This window comes from Chroicocephalus ridibundus, chromosome 7 (assembly GCF_963924245.1).
Source record: "Chroicocephalus ridibundus chromosome 7, bChrRid1.1, whole genome shotgun sequence".
Lineage (NCBI taxonomy): Eukaryota > Metazoa > Chordata > Aves > Charadriiformes > Laridae > Chroicocephalus > Chroicocephalus ridibundus.
The window spans coordinates 54,743,855-54,763,087 of record NC_086290.1 but is presented as its reverse complement, the minus strand read 5'-3'; the positions used below and the strand labels follow the sequence as shown (position 1 = coordinate 54,763,087).

At 71.7% G+C, this 19,233-nt stretch overlaps 2 protein-coding genes across 6 annotated transcripts; one reads left to right on the top strand and one right to left on the bottom strand.

The window, feature by feature from the left end:
* Positions 1-61: 61 nt before the first annotated feature.
* On the bottom strand, positions 62-8,742 carry GIT1 (GIT ArfGAP 1). 4 transcript variants are annotated; one of them, XM_063341831.1, is made up of 22 exons: positions 8,602-8,742; positions 5,269-5,402; positions 5,057-5,169; positions 4,855-4,960; positions 4,677-4,763; positions 4,426-4,556; positions 4,235-4,329; positions 4,112-4,154; positions 3,884-3,910; positions 3,525-3,573; positions 3,348-3,420; positions 2,572-2,669; positions 2,363-2,474; positions 2,152-2,279; positions 1,921-2,073; positions 1,604-1,831; positions 1,435-1,488; positions 1,068-1,154; positions 888-961; positions 597-779; positions 392-455; positions 62-294 (listed from the first exon to the last, which is right to left on the bottom strand). In XM_063341831.1, exons 1-22 carry the CDS (start codon positions 8,651-8,653, stop codon positions 82-84), a joined length of 2,304 nt encoding a protein of 767 aa, XP_063197901.1. In that variant the 5' UTR covers positions 8,654-8,742; the 3' UTR covers positions 62-81. The 4 variants fall into 4 exon arrangements, with proteins under 4 accessions (XP_063197901.1, XP_063197903.1, XP_063197902.1 ...); XM_063341833.1 differs by lacking the exon at positions 1,435-1,488; XM_063341832.1 differs by lacking the exon at positions 3,884-3,910.
* A 2,141-nt stretch (positions 8,743-10,883) lies between these two features.
* ANKRD13B (ankyrin repeat domain 13B) lies at positions 10,884-18,987 on the top strand. 2 transcript variants are annotated; one of them, XM_063341487.1, is made up of 15 exons: positions 10,884-11,100; positions 14,607-14,742; positions 15,014-15,138; positions 15,222-15,267; positions 15,540-15,683; positions 15,812-16,001; positions 16,128-16,194; positions 16,319-16,400; positions 16,469-16,533; positions 16,617-16,747; positions 16,867-17,024; positions 17,108-17,260; positions 17,366-17,526; positions 17,698-17,778; positions 17,874-18,987. In XM_063341487.1, the coding sequence occupies exons 1-15, from the start codon at positions 10,990-10,992 to the stop codon at positions 18,102-18,104; spliced, it is 1,881 nt and encodes a 626-aa protein (XP_063197557.1). In that variant the 5' UTR covers positions 10,884-10,989; the 3' UTR covers positions 18,105-18,987. The 2 variants fall into 2 exon arrangements, with proteins under 2 accessions (XP_063197557.1, XP_063197558.1); XM_063341488.1 differs by having other exon boundaries at positions 10,885-11,100; positions 17,698-17,774.
* The last annotated feature ends 246 nt before the right edge of the window (positions 18,988-19,233 follow it).

Here is a 19,233-nt window from a genome sequence, read left to right as displayed (position 1 = left end):
GTGCCGGCTGCTGCCGGAGGGGAGGGAGAGACGGAGGGCGCGGGGGGGCTGGGGGGGTGCCGGGGGGGTGCGGGCCGGCGCTCACTGCTTCTTCTCGCGGGTGGTGATGGTGACCAGCTGCTTGGCGGCCTTGGCGATGTCATAGGCACACTGGATGACCTGCTGGGTCAGGAGCTGGTAGTCCACGGCGGCCCCCGGCTCGGGCGGCACGGTTTTGCGGCACTCGCTCTGCAGCCGGTAGGCGCTGGCATTGAGCAGCCGCAGGGAGCTCCGCACCGTCTCCAGCGCCGGCTTCTGCAGCGGGGCAGAGTCAGGACCCACGTCAGGGTTGGGGGGGACACAGTGCCTGGGAGGGGTCCTCCCCACCCCGGGGACCCGCCGCCCCTCCTACCTTGGGGAAGAGCGATGCCATCTCCGTCACAGCCGAGTGGATCTTCTCCGAGCAGGGCACAAAGCTGGGGGCGAGCAGAGGGGTGAGCGCTGGGGAGGCGGATGACGGCTCCCGACCACGGATGTAGCAGGGATGGTCCCATGTGAATACAGCCCCTGGGACCAGGGGGGTCCGGAGGGACCCCGTGGCCGTGTCCCAGCCCTACCTGTCGTGCTTGGACTCCTGCGCTGCCCGCAGCAGCTCCTGGATGTTCTTGGTGACCTGCTCGGTTTTGAGGATGACGTCCTCCGTGCTGGGCAGCCCGGGGTCCAGCTCCCCGTCCAGCGGGTCCAGCTCGTGGGGGAAGTCCTCGTCCTTGCTCAGCTCCACGAACCGCTTCCCTTCCATGCTGCGGGGACCGACCGACCCCCCCCCCGGGGTCAGTGCCGGCCCCATGCCCCTCTGTCCCCACGACCCTGAGGGGGCTGCGGGTGCAGCCCCCAGCCCCAGCACTCACCTGATCAGGACCTCACCCGCCTGCGTGTTGTCGTAGTCGCTGTCAGTGCCGCTGCCGTGCCGGTCCAGCTTGCTCTGGAGGGGAGAGGAGCAGTGTCAAGCCCTGCCCAGCGCCAGCCCCACACAGGGCTGGGGGGTCTCCCCACCCCAGGAGCTGCCCCCCCCGCCCCAGGTACGTCACCATGTGCCGGGCACTGTCGGGCGGGCAGGAGAGCAGCGGGGAGGACGGGGGAAAGGGCACCGAGGAGGCAGACGGACCTTTCCGGATCTGGATTGGGAAGAGAGGGGAAGCCGGTGTTGAAGGGGGTGCAGAAGGGGCTGGAGCCGATCCCGGTGACGTGCAGGGGAGGATGAGCACAGGGGACACCGCCGCCCTGCATGCAGGAACGTCCCGTGGCCACCATCCCCCGGGGAGGTCCCCGGCCTGACCCAGGGGGTGCAGGGAGGCGGGGAAATGGGACAACCCAAGATGGCACAGAGGCCACGTCCCAGGAGGGCGACAGCCACCATGTCCCATGCAGGAGCCGCCCCCGCCGCGGCCCCCTTACCCGGTACACGCTGGCCGGGATGTGCATGGAGTACAGAGCCTCGTCCTCCACCTCCTGGCGACACATGAAAGGTTACAGCCCCGCGGGGACGGGACCCAGCGCCCTGTCGGGGGGGGCAATGGGGGACCACTGCACCCCAAAACCCACCCGCCCGCCCCAGCACACTCACGCCGGCGCCGAAGGGCTGCAGCCGCGTCACCAGCTCCTCCACCGGCTGCCCGAAGGGTTTCAGCGCCGAGCCCGGCTCGTACATGGAGAAGGCCTGGCGGTCCCGGCGGTGGGGGGGGGCTGTGCCCGGGGGGTGCCCGTGCTCCGGCCGCTCGCTGGGGGCCGGGGTTGGGTGCGCGGGGCCCGTCTGCTGCCGGATCTGCGTGTTCTCTGCCTGCAGCTTGTGGATCTGCAGCGGAGTTGGGGGAAAAGGCATCAGCGAGGAGAGGGGTTTGCCAAGGCCGGGGGGGGGGGGGGTCCCAGGGGCCCTGCACCCACCTCGCGCTGCAGCCGGCGCAGCTCGTCGCTCAGGCTGTTGTTCACCTTCATCAGCTGCTGCACCTTGGCCTCGGAGGCGGCCAGAGCCTTCTTCACCTCCAGGTACTCCTGCAGCGTGATGGGGCCGTCCGAGAGGTCGGAGGAGTCCATGCTCTGCGGGGAGAGGGGCTCAGCGCCAGCATCCCGGAGCTGGGGCGGGGGGGGGGTGCGGGAGGGGGGTGCGGGGCTCACCCTGGCGCGGTTGTTGCGGGAGGCGTTGCGCAGCAGCTCCTGGTCCGTGTCCTCGTCGGAGGCGACGCTGTCGTAGTCGTGCTGGTCGTCCAGGTCGCTCTGGCTCCGCAGAGAGTAGTCGAGGGCGTCTGGGGGAGGGCAGGGGGGTGCTGAGCATGGGAGGTGGGGGGGGATGCTCAACCCCCCCGCCTCGCTGCCCCCCGTCCCTCACCTGTGGGGCTCAGCAGACTCTTCCCTTGCTGCCGGCGCTTGGCTTCCCCGAGGATGTCGATGAGCAAGGTGGCAAACTCCCTGGCGTTGAACCTGGCCAGCTTCTGCCGACCCTGGGGGGGGTAGGAAAGGGGGTGAGAGGGGGGGTCTGGGTGCAAAGGGAGGGGGGGCAGGGCCTGGAGATGGGGGCGGGGGGGGGGGTTGTCTCACCTGGTTGCGCGTGGCCGAGTACTCGGGGTTGACAGGGAGGAAGGGGACGGCGCTGCGCTCTGTCACCAGCGTGCTGTGGTTCTGGGTTGTCAGCCAGACTGCGGGGCAGGCACCCGGTGTCAGACCCCAGGGGTGGGGGGAGCTGCGGGGGGCCAGACCCACCCCCCCGGGAGCGAGCGGGCGGCAGGGCCCGGGGCTGGCGGCGGAGCCGGCAGGACGCAGGCGCGGGCACGGGGCCAGCCTGCCGGGGCTGGGAGCGGAGCCCGGCCGGGCTGACGGGAATCGCCTCCCCCAGCCACCCCACAGGGTTGGGGTCCCCCCCGGCGCCCCCCCAGCAAGGACCCCTCACTCCTCACCCTTTGGGGCACCAGCTCCGCACCCCCCCAGCCGGCAGGGAAAGGGCTCGGAGTGCCTGTCGGTGCCCACCGCGCCATGGCACCCCATTTCTATGCCATCCCCCCAGCCCAAGGGCACCCCTCCAAGGCTGAGCCCCCCGTCCCCGGGGGGGTCCCGGCACCCACCTCCAGCAGCACCCCAGCCCCGGCACCCAGCGGCGGCCCCTCAATCCAAGCAAACCTCCCCGGCCGGAGGAATGAGGAAGGAGGGGCTGCGGTCCCGGCGGACGCATCCAGATCGGGGGGAGCGCGGGGCTCTGCCGGCTGCTCCTCCCCGCGCTGGGACGCCCGCCCCAGTCCCGGCCCAGGGAAGGGGGGGGAGCTGCACCCTGCACCCCCCGCTCTGCACCCTGCGCCCCCCCCACCCCCCGCCCCGCTCACCCGCGTCGTTCTCCCGGCGGTCCACCTCGTCGTACACGTCCATGGCCAGCTCCTCGAAGAGGCGGTTGCTGAGCTGCAGCGGGACAGGGGACGGTGTCAGGCGGGGTGGGGGGAGTGAATGGGACACCCCCCCCCCCCACCCCCCCGGCCCCCAGCCCTGCCCCGGCCCCCACTCACCGCCTGCAGCTTCTTCTTGGCTGCCTTGGCCAGCTCGGAGAGGTCCAGGCTAGGGGGGTGCGGAGAGTGAGGGGAGAGACACAAAGCGGGGGTTATTCCAGGCCTGTCCCCACCGAAACGGTCCCCAGCTGTACCCCACCATGACAGGGACCCCCCCCCCACCCGCCGGGCACAGGGGGCTTCGCCGAGCGGGGCTGGCAGGCAGGCACGGGGTGACGAGGTGGCAGGGGGTGAATGGGACCCCCCTCCCCGGGTGCCCCCCGGGTGCCAGGCTGGATTGAGCAGCTGGGGCCGCAGGGGGGGCCCGCGCCGGTGGCACGGGGGGGGCCCCCCGGAGCCAAGAGCCGAGCGGACAATACCTCTGTGCCATGCACTTTGGGCGCACCCTGCGCTCCGGAGAAGGCAGCGGAGGGAAGAACAGGATAAAGGCGGACGTTAAACGCGCGGGCACGCGGACCCCCCCTCGCCCTCCCCAGGGATGCTCCAGCGCCAGTCACAAGGAGGTGACCGAGGTCCCCCCCACCTCGCCCCAGCGGGGACACGGGGGGGGGGGACATGGGACAGGGCCGCGGGCACCGGGCACTCACCTGTCAGCCATCTGCGGGATGATGTAGTGCCCGTTCTTGTGGTCTGCGCAAAGAGAGGGGTGGTGAGCGGACGCCCTGCAGCCCACCCTGGGGTTGAGCCCCCCCCGGGACCCCCACACTCACCCGGCTTCCTGCCGCAGAGGTAAAAGGCCAGCCGGTCGGTCAGCTCGTACTGGCACTCCACCAGCCGCTCCGCCAGCTCGTGCTGGGCTGCCTGCCTGTGAGAGCACGGGCAGGGTGATGCCCACCCTAAGGAGGAGGGGGTGCAGGCAGGGGTGACCCCCCCCCCCCCCCGCCTCTTTCCCTGCTCTCACCTGGCGTAGTCGATGGGGGTCCGGCCGTTCACGTCGGGCGCCCCGGGGTCGGCGCCGTAGACCACCAGCAGCTCTGCCTGCAGGATCTGCCCGGCCTTGGCGGCCACGTGCAATGGCGTCGTGCCCTTCTCCTGCGGGCACGGGCAGCCTCAGCCCCGCAGCCTGCCCGCGGGACGGGGCTCCGGGACCACACCCCCCCCCCCTCAAGCACAGCACCGTCCCCGGGGACCCCGACCCCCACCGGTGCTCACCGGGTGGAAGAAGTTGGCCTGGGCGCCCAGCGAGAGCAGGCGCAGGCAGGTCTCCAGGTTGCCCGTCCGCACGCTCGAGTGCAATTGCTGCGGAGGAGAGACACGGTAAGAGGGGGATGTGTCCCCACCGCCAAGTTTGGGGGGGGGGGTATCCCCGCACTCCCACCCTGCGACCCACCTTGCTGAGGTCCTTGGCGGTGACGCCGTCATCGTCCCGGCAGGGCAGCTTGTGGACGAAGGCCAGCATCTGGTACTTGGCGCGGATGAACTCTGACTTGGTGGGGCTGGGGGGGGGACGGCAGGTTGTGGGGTGAAGCGGGGCGGGGGGGCAGGTGCCCGGCCAGCACAGACCCCCTCCCCGGGGCGTGGGGGGCACTTACTGCACTTTGTCCTGGGGGTTTGCCTTCCGGCGCCCGCTCTGCACCTGCGCCGGATCCAGCAGCGAGTGCTCCCAGATGGAGTTGGCCCCGTTGCTCGCCAAGGTGTGCACCATCTGCGGGGGAGAGGCAGGGCCCGGTGGGTGCCGGGGGGGGGGGGGGGGGGTCCCTGTGCATCCCCCCCCCCGCCATGTCCCCGCGGGGCCGGCACCCACCTGGAGCAGGGTGGCGGGCCAGGGGCTGTGGCGCAGGTGCTTGACGATGGAGATGTGGCGGCCCAGGCTGCGGTGCACGCTGCAGCACTCGTCGCAGATGAGCACCCCGCGGTTGATGGAGGCCCAGCCGGGGTCTGCGGGGTGGCACGGGGGGTGTCACCGAGTGTCCCCGCCACTGTGGTCCCCTCCCCATGCGGTCCCTTCCCCATCCATCCCGCTGGGGGTGGGGGGATGCGTTGCCACGGCGACCGTTTCCCTGGCGACGGCGAGGGGCTCAGCCCATCACCAGGGGAAACCCACGGGTTTCCCGTAGCAACCAGGCACCAGCCAAAGGGCGGGGGCGCGGGGGGACAGGATTTGGCCTCCCCCATTGGGAGGGCATCCGATGGCAGGGACGATGCCGGCCCCGTGGCAGCGCATCCCAAGCAGGGCCACCCTGACCAGCCGCAGCACCCAGCGAGGCCACACACCCCCCGAGCCCCTGGCTGGACGTTTGGGGGGGTCCTGCGCGGGGGCAGTGTGCCCCCTCATGGGTGGGCACTCCCAGCCCATGGGCTCCCACGTACGGTGGTCACCGGCTCCGCAGCCTCGGCACCCCATCCCCAGCCAGCCCCACAGGGCACCCCAGCTCTCGGGGCAGGTGCCACAGCCCCCCCCTCCACTGCCATACCCCCCCCAGCCCCAGCCCGGCCGGACTGGAGCCCTTTGTGTCCCCGCTGGGAACAAAGGGCCGTTTGAGCGGCCGCGCTGGCACCGTCCCCGGCACCCGCGGGGGCCCCGCTGCTGGCCGGGCAGCAGCTCTCCACGCCTGCACCCCAAAATTGGGTCCCAAGGCTGGCCCGGGGTGGGGTCCGGCCCCACGGGGGGTGGTCTGTGGGGCTGTAGCTGCCCCCCAGCAGCACCGAGAGCAGGATTTGGGGACCATCCCCCCCCCCCCGCTGAGTCACAGCCACCCCCCTCCCACCATGACACAGGGTGACGATGATGCCGAACTGTCCCCGGGTGGCCCCTCCGCCGGGCACTGCCGGGGGGAGCCCTGCCAGCCTCTGCCCAGCCCCGCCACCCCTTGTTTCTGTAGGGCCTACACAAACACAGCACTGCCCCACGGGAGGGGGGACCCCCAAGCACGGCGGGGTACAGGCTCTACGGGGGATGGCAGCACTGGCCAGCCCCGATAGCCCCGAGGGGGTGATGGTGGCCCCGCGACCCCGCAGAGGAAGGTGTCCGGGCCTCCCCCGCTTCCTTCCTCCCTGCATGGCCCCAGCCCCCTCCCTCCCCCCCGCCCCCCGAGCCCTGGGGACCCGTTTTTGGGGGTCACCCATCCCTGCAGCACTGCAGTGCCCCGGGGCCGAGGTGGGGTGGCCGGGGGGGAGCGGTGGCCCCCCCCCAGCCTGGCAGCCCCGCGCACACAGATGGCAGCGCCTTGGCAGCCAGCGCGGCGGCATCTGTGCCTTCGCGCCCGCTGCCCACGGGGCGCTGCTGGGAACAGGACGCTCCGCGCGGGGGGAGGCTGCCTGCGGCCCCGCAACCGGGCAGATTCGGGGTACCCCTGGGACGGCACCCCCTCCCGCCACAGCAGGCAGCCGGGATGCGGTGGGATGCGGGTGGGCATGGCGGCGGCTTGGGGAGGACACCCCGAACCCCGCGAGGATCCTTGAGCCCAAGGGAGCTCCCAGCACCTCCGTCCCGGCACCGGGACACGGGGGGACGCCGGGACCCCCAGCACTCAGCCCGGCAGTGGTGAGGGGAGGGCTGGGGCTAGCCAGGATCCCCGCACAGGGCCAGCGGAGCGGGATTCAGCCAGGGAAGCCGGGACAGAGGGAGCAGGGCACCCCGCGGGCACCCCACCACACAGGGCCGGGCAGCGCATCCCCGGCAGCGGTGGCGGGTGCTCCCGGTGCAGTAGGAAACGGCCTCTGGACTTTATAACTCATTTCCTCACATGGCTGCCGGGCGATAAGAGATTGGAAGAAACTGGTTTCCATTTCCCCCCGCCCCGGCAGGGAGCCTCAGCACCGCCCCGGGCACCCCTGCACCCCTGTTTGCCCACTGGCATGGGGACGCGCCTGGAGGCAGGGCAGCCCCATGCCCACGCGTGCCGCCAGCTCTCCTGGCAGGATCCGGCCATTGGCACGTGGATGAAATAATTTCGGCACAGCCTTGGCCCGCAGGCAGCTTTCCGGGGCCGGCTCACAGCAAGCCTCGACGCTCGGCCCCGTTCATTCATCGCCGTGGGGCCACCCGTGCCGGCCATGGGCAGGATTTGGGGGTCCCAGTCCCGCCGTGCCACCCACGGCCTCATGCCCAGCATGGCAGCTGCGGGCACTGGCACGGCCGGGGACACGAATCATCTTGCCCAGGCTCAGGCTCTGGCTTGCAGCGCGGCCGCTGCTGGCCCAGCTCAGTCCGCCTGCACCACCAAGCCCAGATTTGGCCAGCATGGATGCTGGCAGTGGGGTGCTGGGGGGCGCAGGATGGTATCACCCCCCATCTGGCCATTTGCAGGGTCCTCGGTGCTGCTGGCACCGACCGGCACGTCCCCAGCCTGCGCCAGCAGCCCCCACGCCGAGGGGTGCGGAGGCTGTGGGTGGTACACGGGGGTGGTGGGTACACCGGGCGCACCACGGCAGCGCTGAGGAGGGCACGGGGGGTTACGGGCTGTACTGGGAGATTCCTGAGGTGGGGAAAGGGGGTGCACCGAGGGAGCCCAGGGGCCTCACCAGCGCATTGCACTGGGGGCACATCAGAGGGTTCCTGGGGGGCAGAGCAGGGGACTCAGCTGGGGTCCCTAGGGTGCGCACCACGGGGTGCAGTGGGGACTCACTGGGGGGGGTCCTGGGGGCACCCAGCGGGGTGCAAAGGGGCCTCGCTGTGGGGTGTAGAAGGAAATGCAAAAGGGCTCCCTGGGAGCGTACTGGGGGATGCAGCCCAGAGGGGGCTCACGGGGGCGCGGGGGATGTACCAGGGGTCACCGGGGATGCGCTGGGGGGCACCAGGGGGGCGGGCATGGCTCACGGGGGTGCCGGGGGGGTCACCACGGGGTGCAGAGGGGGCTCACAGGGGTGCTGGGGATGTGCCGGGGGGGGGGCATGACGCGGTGCGGCGGGGGCTCAGGGGGCGCTCCTGGGGCCGTACCGGGGGGCGCAGGGCAGGCTCCCGGCCAGGCTCCGGGGTTGGGGAGGGGGGGGGGACGGGACAGCACGAGGTGCGAAGGGCCCCACCGGGGGCGGGGGGGGGGGGGGGCGGGAGGCTGGCGGGGGCATGGGGCGTACCGGGGCCGTAGCGGGGGGGTTCGGTGCCGGTACCGGGGGCGGGGGGGGGGGCGGCCCTTACCTGGGGCGCTGCAGTCGGCGCACACCTCCGCCCGCGGCGCCTTCCGGGACATCCTCAGCGGCGAGGCGGGCCCGGGCCCGGGCCTCTGCGCCAGCGTGGGGGGGGGGCGGCGGCGGCGCCCCCCGGGCCCGCCGGGGGGGAGGCCGGGCGGCGGGGCGGGGCGGGGCGGGGGCGGCGGGGGCCCGGGGCCGCGGCGCGCCGGGGGCTGCCGGCTGCTCCCAGCGCCCGGCGGCTCCGCAGGAAGCGGCGCAGGCCCGGCCCCGGCGGAGGAGGGGCCGCGCCGCCCCCGCCCCGCCACCGGCAGCGCCGCCGCGACCGCCCCGCACCGGCACCGGCACCGCCCCGCACCCGCAACCGCACCGCACCCACCCCCCGCCCCCGCTCCCGCACCAACACCTGCATCCGCACCCGCACCCGGCACAGCCCGCTCCGCCTCCCGGTGCCGCTCCTGGTCCCGGTCCCGGTTCTGGGTATCCCACCCCAGGTTCTGGGCATCACCCCCCGCCCCGGTTCGGGTTCCAGTCCTGAGCACCCCCCCGCCTGCCTGCTCCTGGGCAGCCCCCTGGTCCTGCTCCTGCTCCTGGGCATGTCCCGGTCCTGGTGCTGAGTATCCCCTGGTCCTGATCATGGTTCTGCTCCCGGACGTCTCCCTGGTCCTGCTCCTGCTCCTTGGCATACGCTGGTCCTGGTCCTGCTTCTGGTTGTCCCCTGGTCCTGTTCTTGCTCCTGAGTATCCCCTCGCCCAGGTCCTGCTCTTGGTCCCACTCCTGGGCATCCCCTGGTCCTATTCCTGATCCTGCTCCTGGGCATCTCCCTGGCTCTGGACCTCCTCCTGGCATCTCCTAGTCCTGAGCCCAGTCCCAGTCCTCAGTGCCCTCCTGGTCCCATTCTCAGTCCAGGGCACTGCCCTGGTCCTGTTCATCCCTCCCTCCAGGTCCTGGTTCTGATCCTGGTCCTGATCCCATCCCGGGTCCTGCACACCCCAGTCCTGGCTTGTCCCAGTCCTGCTCTGGGCATCCCAGCACCGGCTCTGGGCACTCGTCCTGGATTCAGCCCCGGCGCTGGGCACCCTCCAGCCCCCTGTTCCCAGTGCCAGCTCTGGCACTGTGCACCCCACTCCTGTGCACCCCCCCAGCTCCCCACCCCGGCCCCATCCCAGGTGCACCACGGGGTGCAGCTCGGGCAGCCTCTGGGGATCCCAGGACATTGGGGTCCCCCGCCTGCCCCAGCAGTGCAGGCAGGACGCTGCACTGGGGGTGCGCGGGGTGGGCTATGGCCCCCCTGGGGCGTTCGGCAGGGGATTTGGTGGGGGGGCGGGACTGAGGTCCATTTGAGGTCTGTTCCCCCCCTCTGGGATCATTTATGGGAGCGGGGGGGGGGGGCACCCCAGTGTCACCATGGCGGCCCCAGGGGCAGCTGTGTGGGCTGGACCCCTGTGGCGCAGCCACCCCAGGCAGCAGCCACTGGAGCGGGGCCCGATCCTGCCCCCCCCCACCACAGGCCAGGCCGTACGCCCTGCGCCGCGGGTGACCTCACCGCTGGTTGCCGGGGAGATGGCGCATGACGTCATGGGGCAGCAGGGCTGGCGGGGAGTTGGGGGATGCTGTGCGGGAACCGGGGCAGGGGGATGCGACCACCGCCATGGCCGAGCGGAGAATAGTAACGAGGGGGGTTCGCCCCTCGGCAGCGGCCCCCCGGCAGGGTGGGGGGCAGCGGGGTGGGGGGCCGGGAGCGTGGCGCCGGCGGGAGGCCGAGGCGGCCGGCGGAGGCCCAGCCTCGCATTGTTCTCGGGCAGCAGCCGGAAAACACGACGCCCGCCCCGGAGAAACGCAGGCGGAAAAGGAAACGGGGCCGGGGGCCTGCGCCTGCCGCTGCCCGAGGTGGGGGGGCTTGGACCACCCCCCCCGCACGGCCCCCACACGGCCCCTGTCCCCCGCCTTCACCCTACCCCACCATGTGCCCGGGCGCCCTGACCCATGGGGGGAGCAGGGGTCAGCCGGGAGGGGGGAATCAGCCTCGGCGGGGGCGGGGGGGGGATTGGGGAGGGGGGTCTGAGTGCCAGCGGGGTGACCCTTTGCATCCACCCTTGCGGGGTCGGGGGCCGCGGTGATGGGCTGAGCAGTGCTGGGGGGGGGGGGGGGGGGCGGGGAGAGGGGGGCGAGGAGGAGGAAGGGGGCGATGCCGGGCAGGGCGACTACAAGTCCCATGAGGCCGGGCGATGCTGGAGGGAGGAGGAGGAGGAGGAGCGGGGGGGGCGGGTGGGGGGGGGAACGGGACGGCGGGGGAAGCACCGGGCGGGAGGTGCCGTGGCCGCCCCGCCCCGCGCCCCCCCGCGCCCCGCTCCGCCCCGCGCCGCGCCCGCCGCCGCCGCTCCAGCATGCACGGAGGATGCTCGCGTCTTGCTCAGGCAGGAAGGGGCCGGAGGGCAGGTACCCGCTGCACTACCTCGTCTGGCACAACCGAGCCCGCGACCTGGACCGGGAGCTCAGCGCCAAGCAGGTGGGGGTGGCGGCGCAGGGCCGGGGGGGGACGACACGACACACGACACACGGGGGGGATGCGCCGCCGGTAACGGCCCGGTTCGGCTCGGGCTGATGCAATGCAGCCGGGGCTCCTGCTCGGGGCTGGGATGAGGATGGAGATGATGATGATGATGGGGATGGGGTCCATCCCGGGGTTGGCAGAGATCTGGGGGTGTCGTGTGTCCCCCTGCAGCCCGGGACCCTGCCAGCTGCCCCCCGGGGATGGCATGGAGCGGTGGGTACCACCCGCGGGTCCCCTGCATCCCCCGGCGCACGCAGCCCCGCTTGTCCCTCCCCACGTGTCCCCGGCTCCCTGCTAGGCCTCTGCGGGCCCCCGGCACCCCGACACGCACCCCATTTCTCAGGGTGCTGCCAGCCCCGCTGGGGGCGCAGCCCCCAGCTCCCCACCCTCAGGCTGAGCCCTTCTTGAGGGGGGAGACACAAGGCCCTGATGCTGCCAGGGCTCAGCCCCCCAGCCCACGGAGGCCAGGCGGGTTCTTCTCAGGGTGGGGGGGACCCACCATGCCCCCCAGCTCGGGAACCCCCCAGCCGGCCGGTGACAGCGGGGCCGCGGGCGCGTCCCCAGGCGGGTTCCCAGCCTCCCTCTCCCCCGTGGCGTTGCAATTCAGGTAATTAAAACCCAGCCCCGAAGACGCAGGAAACCGCAGGCGCTGGAGGGAGGCCGGCGGCGAGGTTGTGCCGAGCATCCCTGCTCCCCCAGCCCAGCTCCCGGCACCCCGGGGTGCTGAGGGCCGCACCGCATGGACCCCGGAGATGCACGAAACGGGGGGGGGACCACCGTGCCGTGATGCTCCCGCCGGGATGCAGGCGACGGCTCCCGCCACACCCGCTTCCATTGTGGGGCCGGCCGGGGGGCTGCACCGGCATCGCCCCGGTCCCCCACCCCGACGCCGGCGTTTTTATTTCCGTGGTAATTCGGGGTCATTTTTCCCAGGAGCTCGGTGCAGCGGAGATCAAAGCCGGGCGCAGGCGGCAGCAGCTCGGCGGGCGCGGGGCGGTGCAGGGGCTGCGAGGGCGGCTCCGGCCCCGCTCGCCTGCAGAGAGGATTTCTAAGCCAGCCCCCCAAGTGGAGGGGCTCTGCCATGGCCCCCACTGCCCCCGCCACCATTTGTAGGTCGGGAGCAAATCCAGCCCTGCGTGCACCCCAGGGGTGCGCGGAGGGGGGGCCCATGGGTGCATCAGGCCAGACCCCAGAGCAGGTGGGCGTCTGGGGGAAGGAGGTGGGGGACAGCCCAGGCTGAGCCCCCCACCTTCATCCAGGGCATCCGGGGACACGGCGCAGCCCTCGTCCCTGCTGGAGCATCCCCCGCGTAAGTGGGTCGGGGCTGGTGCCGGGGGTGATGCTGGGGGCTGGGTGTCCCCCTGCCCGGGGGCTCTGCCCTCCTGCCACCCCGGGGACCCAGACAGGGCAGTGACACCACACAGCCCCCCCCCTCCCTGCCATGTGCAGGTGTTTGGGGTTGGGAGGCGCTGGGGCAGCTGGCAGCGTTGCTCCTCTCCGTGTCCCCATAAGGGCCCTGTGTGGGTCACCCTTGAATTGTCACCATGAGCCCCCATCCACGCTTGCCTCCACCTGGGGAGAGAGGGACAGCGAGTCCCCGTGGCAGGGACAGCACGAGGACGCGGCAGGCAGTGACACGGAGCCCATTGTGCCAGGACACCCCACATCACAGCCTGCCCCATCACACATGGCAGGGACCTGAGGCTGCACAGGGACAGCAGCGCCTGGCACCGTCTCCCGGCACTGGCCCGTGTCCCCCTGTGCCACCGGGGAGCAGGCGCCGGGTTCTGTGCCCACGCTGAGGTCCCCCACCCTGGGGACAACCCCAGCAGAGGGGCTGCGCTGTGCCATGCGCCTGGCTGGCACAGGAGGAGGAGCAGCCGAGCTGCGGTCCTGCGCCGCACCGCTGCCATCCCGAAGCCATTCCCGTCCCTGTCCCCATCCCTGGTGGGTGTCACAGCCCCAGGATGGGCAGCACTTGGAGGTCTGTGCCACAGCCCCCGAGACGGAGTCGTCCCAGCGCCAGGGCCCGGGACCGAGCTCTCATCAGCGAAAACTGGGTCACGCCGTGTCCCCCGGGGTTGGCTCCAGCGCTGCGTCCCCGCAGCGGGGACCCTCGTCCCACCCGGCGCTGGGGCAGGGCTGCGGCTGGGGAGCCCTGCTGAGCCTGCAGCACCCGTCCCCCGGCTGGGGGGCGATTGCTTTAATTAGAGTCATTTCATTAGCGCAATTAAGAAGCAGCAGTCGCCTGGAGACCGTTCGAGCAGCGCACTGGTTCCCGGGGAACTGGGGGGCTGTTTCGCTCTGGCAGTTTGGGCAGCCTGGGGGGGTCCCCCTGCCCGGTGAGCCCCTGGGGATGAGGGGGAGGAGGATGCCCACAGCCTGGACAGGGATGGGGACATCCCCAGGGCAGAGGGACAGCAGGACATGCCCAAGAGCAAGACAGGGACAAGGACGGGGTTTGGAGACCCCACACCCCAGCCCTGCCCAGCCCCAAACTGGGGTGCCTGGTCCCAGCCAGCACCTTTGGGTGCTGCACCCCAGGTTGGTGCTCCCAGGAGTGTTCCCCCCCAAAACCCATGCCCTGTTTTGGGGTTCATCCCCACTGCCTCCTGCTCCAGCAGCATCTGACCACCCCTTTCTGGGCACGAGGCTTCTGCCCCAGTTGGGTGCTGGGGGGGCAGAGAATGACCCCCACCCCCAGTGCTGCTCCATAAAGCCCCAAGCAGCGGCCCCAGTCCCGGGCGCGGGTGCGATGCTGCACCTTGCAGGGGGGGTGGGGGTGGAGCAGGGGCCCGTGGGTGCTCGATGGGCGCCCACCGCCGCTGCCGGCGGGTGAGGGATTCCTCGGGGCTGGCTGGGCGCCAGGCTCCGGGTTTGGCACAAACAATCGCAGCCCCAACGCGCCAGCTCCCCAGGGCCCGGGGATCCTCCGAGCAGCCGCTCCGCTCACGCAGCCGCCCGCCCCCGGCTCAGGCAGGGGAACACGTGCGCCCGCCGCCGCAGCCCACGTCGCCCGCCGTGCTCCCGGCCCCGGCGGAGGGGGGCTGCCGGCAGCTGCTGCCTGGCAACTGGGCAGCAGCCCCCCCTACTCCCACTCCAAATCCCAGTGGTGGGGGCTTTTCCCAGGTTTGCGGCTGCATCAAGCCGTGCAGAGCTCCATCCGCCGCGCCGGGGGGCATCCGTGCAGCCCAGCCTTGACCGTGTGGATCCATGCTGGGTGCTGGCAGCCACCGCCGCGCTCTCCCCACCTTCCCCATGGGGCTGGCAGTGGAGAGCCTTTTGGGGTGCAGTGCATGTGCATCTCTTGGGGGAGCTCAGGGATGGGGATGCTCGCCGAGATACTGGCAAATGTCGGCTTCTTTCCCTGGCTGCTCCCTCCCATCTGCAAGAGGGCACTGGGGGGGGGGGCTGAGGTCTGGCTGTCCCGGTGTCCCCTGAGCCCCGCAACCTCCCGGCAGGCTGACATTGAGCAGCTGGACCCCCGAGGACGCACCCCGCTGCACCTGGCCACCACGCTGGGCCACCTCGAGTGCGCCAGGGTGCTGCTGAAGCATGGCGCCGACGTGGGCAAGGAGAACCGCAGCGGCTGGACAGGTGAGCGGGGGGCTGGCTGCCTCGGTCCCCTGCCAAGCTGCCTGGGCATGGGCATGGGCACGGATAGGGGCATGGCCGCGGACACGGGCATGGGCACAGGCACGGACACGGCGTGCTCAGCCTGGTGCTGCAGCTCCCCAAGGGGCAGCTCACGCGGTGCATGTGGCTCCTGTGCAGTGGCCGGCTCTGCCGCGCCGTGCCGTGCCGCACCGTGTCATGCCGTGCCGTGCCGTGCCACCCAGCCTGGGCACTGCCCCTCTCTGCCCTGCAGTCCTGCAGGAGGCCGTGAGCACCCGTGACCTGGAGCTGGTGCAGCTGGTCCTGCGCTACCGCGACTACCAGAGAGCCATCAAACGTCTTGCCGGGATCCCCATCCTGCTGGAGAAGCTGCGCAAGGTACCTCCCTCCGGCGGGGGCGCCATGGTGGGGAGGGGGATGCCGGCCACGGGCTCCTCCTGACCCCGCTGTGCTCTCTGCAGGCCCAGGACTTCTACGTGGAGATGAAGTGGGAGTTCACCAGCTGGGGTAAGCTCGGGGCAGAGCGTGGCGGGGGGAGCAGGAGTTTCCCAGCAGGGCCTCCCCCATCTCTGGCGCTGCCCCCAGCCCCAACATCCGCCCCCAGCCCCAGGACGGGGGACACCTGTCCTCTTGCCCCCCTACACTCCAAGCTTGCAGACCCCAATTCCACCCAGGTGTTGGGTTCCCGGGCACATCTCCCCTCCAGCTTAGCGCTGGCAGCCCACCTGGGGGTGCGGGGTGGCCCCACCCCTGGCTGGGCTATCGCCGTCTCTCCCCAGTGCCGCTGGTGTCCAAGATCTGCCCCAGCGACACCTACAAAGTGTGGAAGAGCGGCCAGAACCTGCGGGTGGACACCACGCTGCTGGGCTTCGACCATATGACCTGGCAGCGGGGCAACCGCAGCTTCGTCTTTCGGGGACAAGGTGAGCCGTCACTGGGGTGTCCCCCCTCGCCGGGGAGCACCGGCAGAGCCCCTTGGTGCTGCGGCAGGGCTGGGTGACGTGGTGGGGACCGTGGTTGTCCCCACATACCCTGCCCTCCCCGACCCTAGACACCAGCGCGGTGGTGATGGAGATCGACCACGACCGGCGGGTGGTCTACTCGGAGACGCTGGCCCTGGCCAGCCACGACCAGGAGGTGCTGCTGGCTGCTGTGCAGCCCACCGAGGAGCAGGTGATGGGGCGGCTGACGGCCCCCGTCGTCACCACCCAGCTCGACACCAAGAACATCGCCTTCGAGAGGTGGGCTGGGGGCAGCACCGAGTTCCCCCCCCCCGGCCCAGGGATGCACAGCCCGCCGGGGTGTCTGCACTCTGGGCTGTCTGAGCAAGACCATCCATCGCTCACGGTGCCCTGTGTCACCCCCAGGAACAAGTCCGGCATCCTGGGCTGGAGGAGCGAGAAGACGGAAATGGTGAATGGGTACGAGGCCAAGGTGAGGGGCAGGGGGATTTTAGCCTCCTGGGGGTGGGGGTTGGGGGGGTGGGGTGTATCGCCAATTTTTTTCGGGGGGGGGGGGTGGGGGTTATCCATCTCTGGTGTTTCCCCTCCTCGGGCAGGTCTACGGCGCGTCCAACGTGGAGCTGATCACACGGACGCGGACCGAGCACCTCTCGGACCAGCACAAGGGCAAGAGCAAAGGTGGAGGCGGTGGGGGCTGGGCGGGCAGGGCGCTGCGCCGGCTCCGGCCCTCACCCCCTCTCCCGCAGGCAGTAAGACCCCCCTGCAGTCCTTCCTGGGCATCGCCGAGCAGCACGTGGGGCCCAACAACGGGGTGAGTCTGCCAGGGGGTGTCCTCATGGGTGGGTGGCCCCCCCCCGCCAAAAGCCCCCGTTACCCTGCTGGGCTGTCCCGCAGACGCTGATCACGCAGACGCTGAGCCACGCCAACCCCACCGCCATCACCCCCGAGGAGTACTTCAACCCCAACTTCGAGCTGGGAAACCGGGACATGGGGCGGCCCATGGAGCTCACCACCAAGACGCAGAAGTGAGGGGGGAAGGAGCGGATTGGGGACGCCCTCGGTCCCCCCCCGACCGCTGCAGAGCCCCCCGGGGTGGGGGGGGTGGGCAGTCAGGGGTCCCCAGCCTGGCGCCTGTCCCCGGCAGGTTCAAGGCCAAGCTGTGGCTGTGCGAGGACCACCCGCTGTCCCTCTGTGAGCAGGTTGCCCCCATCATCGACCTCATGGCAATAAGCAACGCGCTCTTCGCCAAACTGCGGGACTTCATCACCCTGCGCCTCCCGCCCGGCTTCCCCGTCAAGATCGGTACGGGGGGGGGAGCTTTGTCGCTGGCGTGGGTGGCGCAGCCGGCTTCCCTCCCTGCTGTTTTTCCCCTTTGTTTCCCGCAGAAATCCCCATCTTCCACATCCTCAACGCCCGCATCACCTTCGGGAACCTCAACGGGTGCGACGAGCCCGTCAGCTCCCTGCGGCACAGCCCCAGCAGCGAGGCGCCCTCGCCCAGCAGCGACTCCTCCTCCGTCAGCAGCTCCAGCTCCCTGAGTACGCGGGGCCGGGGGCGGGGGGGGGACGACACGGCTGGTGCAGGGGGACACACACACAGACATAACGGGGTGCCCAGCCATGCCAGCGCCTGTCTCCCCGCAGCCTCGTGCCGGGCGTGCGAGATGGACCCGGCGCTCTTTGAGGTGCCGCGGGGGTACAGCGTGGTGGGTACCCACCAGGACGCCCTGCGGGAGGACGAGGATGACCTGCTGCAGTTCGCCATCCAGCAGAGCCTGCTGGAAGCGGGCAGCGAGTACGACCAGGTGGGCACCGCCACCCCTCCCTCCCGGCCCCCAACCCCGGCGGGGGGACCCCGCTGCCCACCCTGTCCTGATGCTGCCCTGGGATGCTCTCCCCATCCCTGCATCCCACGGCGGCGGGTCAGAGCTCACGCCGGGGGGCTGGGTTTTGGGGTCCTTTGCCGCCGGACACAGGTGACCATTTGGGAAGCACTGACCAACAGCAAACCGGGCACCCACCCTATGTCGCACGAGGGCCGCCGGGGAGACAGGTTGGTAAGGTCCGGCCAGCCCCCCCGGGGGGAGCGGGAGTGGGTGCTGGCCCCGTAGGGACCCCCGCTGAGAGCCTGCCCCCGACCCCTCCACCCCAGGACTCCCCAGCACACGCCGTCCCCCCGTCCCCCCGTCAGCCCGGCCCCGGGGGGGGGCAGCGGGGGGCCCAGCGCCCTGTTCCCCAGCTACGCGGAGCAGCTGCGGCTGGCCATGGCGCTGTCGGCGCGGGAGCAGGAGGAAGCCGAGCGCCGGACGCGCCAGGAGGAAGAAGAGCTGCAGCGGATCCTGCAGCTCTCACTGACGGAGAAGTGACCCCGCGCCCCCGCTGACACATCCCCCCCCCCCCCCAGCCACCCTGATGGGGATGGGGACGCGGCCGGAGCCGTGGGGGGGGCACAGAGGGGGAGCGGGGTGGGGGGAGCCAGCGCAAGCACTGTGGAGGGCAAACAGGGAGGGGGGGTGCAGGATTTGGCCCTGGCTGGGGGGAGATTGTCCCCATAGCTGGGGTGGTACAGGGGTGGGGGGGGGACGGGGGACACCCCACAGCAGCACAGGGTTGGGGGGAGTGACAGCCCGCAGCTGGGGTGGCAGGGACCCGGGGGGGGGCAACCCACAGACTGTATGCCGCCCCCGGGACAGCCCTAGCCCCCCCACAACCACCCTATGGTGTGCTGCTTGGCCCCTCAGCCTAGAAAGGCGGTAGGGGGCACATCCTACCCCAGATTGGGGGGCTGCCAGCTGCGTGCGGTCCCGGGGTGCCCCCAGAGCTGGGGGGCTCTTCCCAGCCCCCTCGGCCCCCCTGCCCAGGCGCTACCAAGTGCACTTACCCGGGAGCTGCTCTGCCTGCCAATGGGGGCGGGGGTGGGGTGGGGAGGGGGTGTCAGCCCCATTGCACCCCACAGCCAGCGTGGGGCTGCAGAGCCACCCCCCCCCCGCCCCGCCCCGGCGTGGGGGTCCGCTGGGGCAGCAGAGGGGGTGCCTGTGAAAGGTCACCCAGTGTCATCCCCCCCCCTCCATCTTGTCCCTTGCTCGCACCCCCTCCCCTGCTCGGATGCCCCCCCACACCCCCCCCCTTGGCAGCACTGCACCCCCTCGTCCCGGGCACTGCCCCCCCGAGAGAAACCTTACGTCAAATGGTGCTAACCCCGGGCCCCCCGCCCCGGGCTGCTCCTCTTTGCACACGGGGGGCCGGGGGCCATGGGGGGGGAGGGGGGAGGGGGGGGCCATTCTCGCTCCCCTGGGACTTTTCGTAGCCGGTGCCGCCCCCCCCACCACCTCCATGCACCCCACAAGCAACGTCTGGGCCAGTGCCGGGGGAGCCCGAGCAGCTCCGACCGCGGCCAACACCAATAAATGCTCTTTAATGTTTGTCTCTCTCGGCCTCTCTCTGCCTGCACTGGGGGGGCGTGTGGGGGGTGTGCAGGCAGGGCCCCCCCGGCGTGGTGGTCCCACATGCCT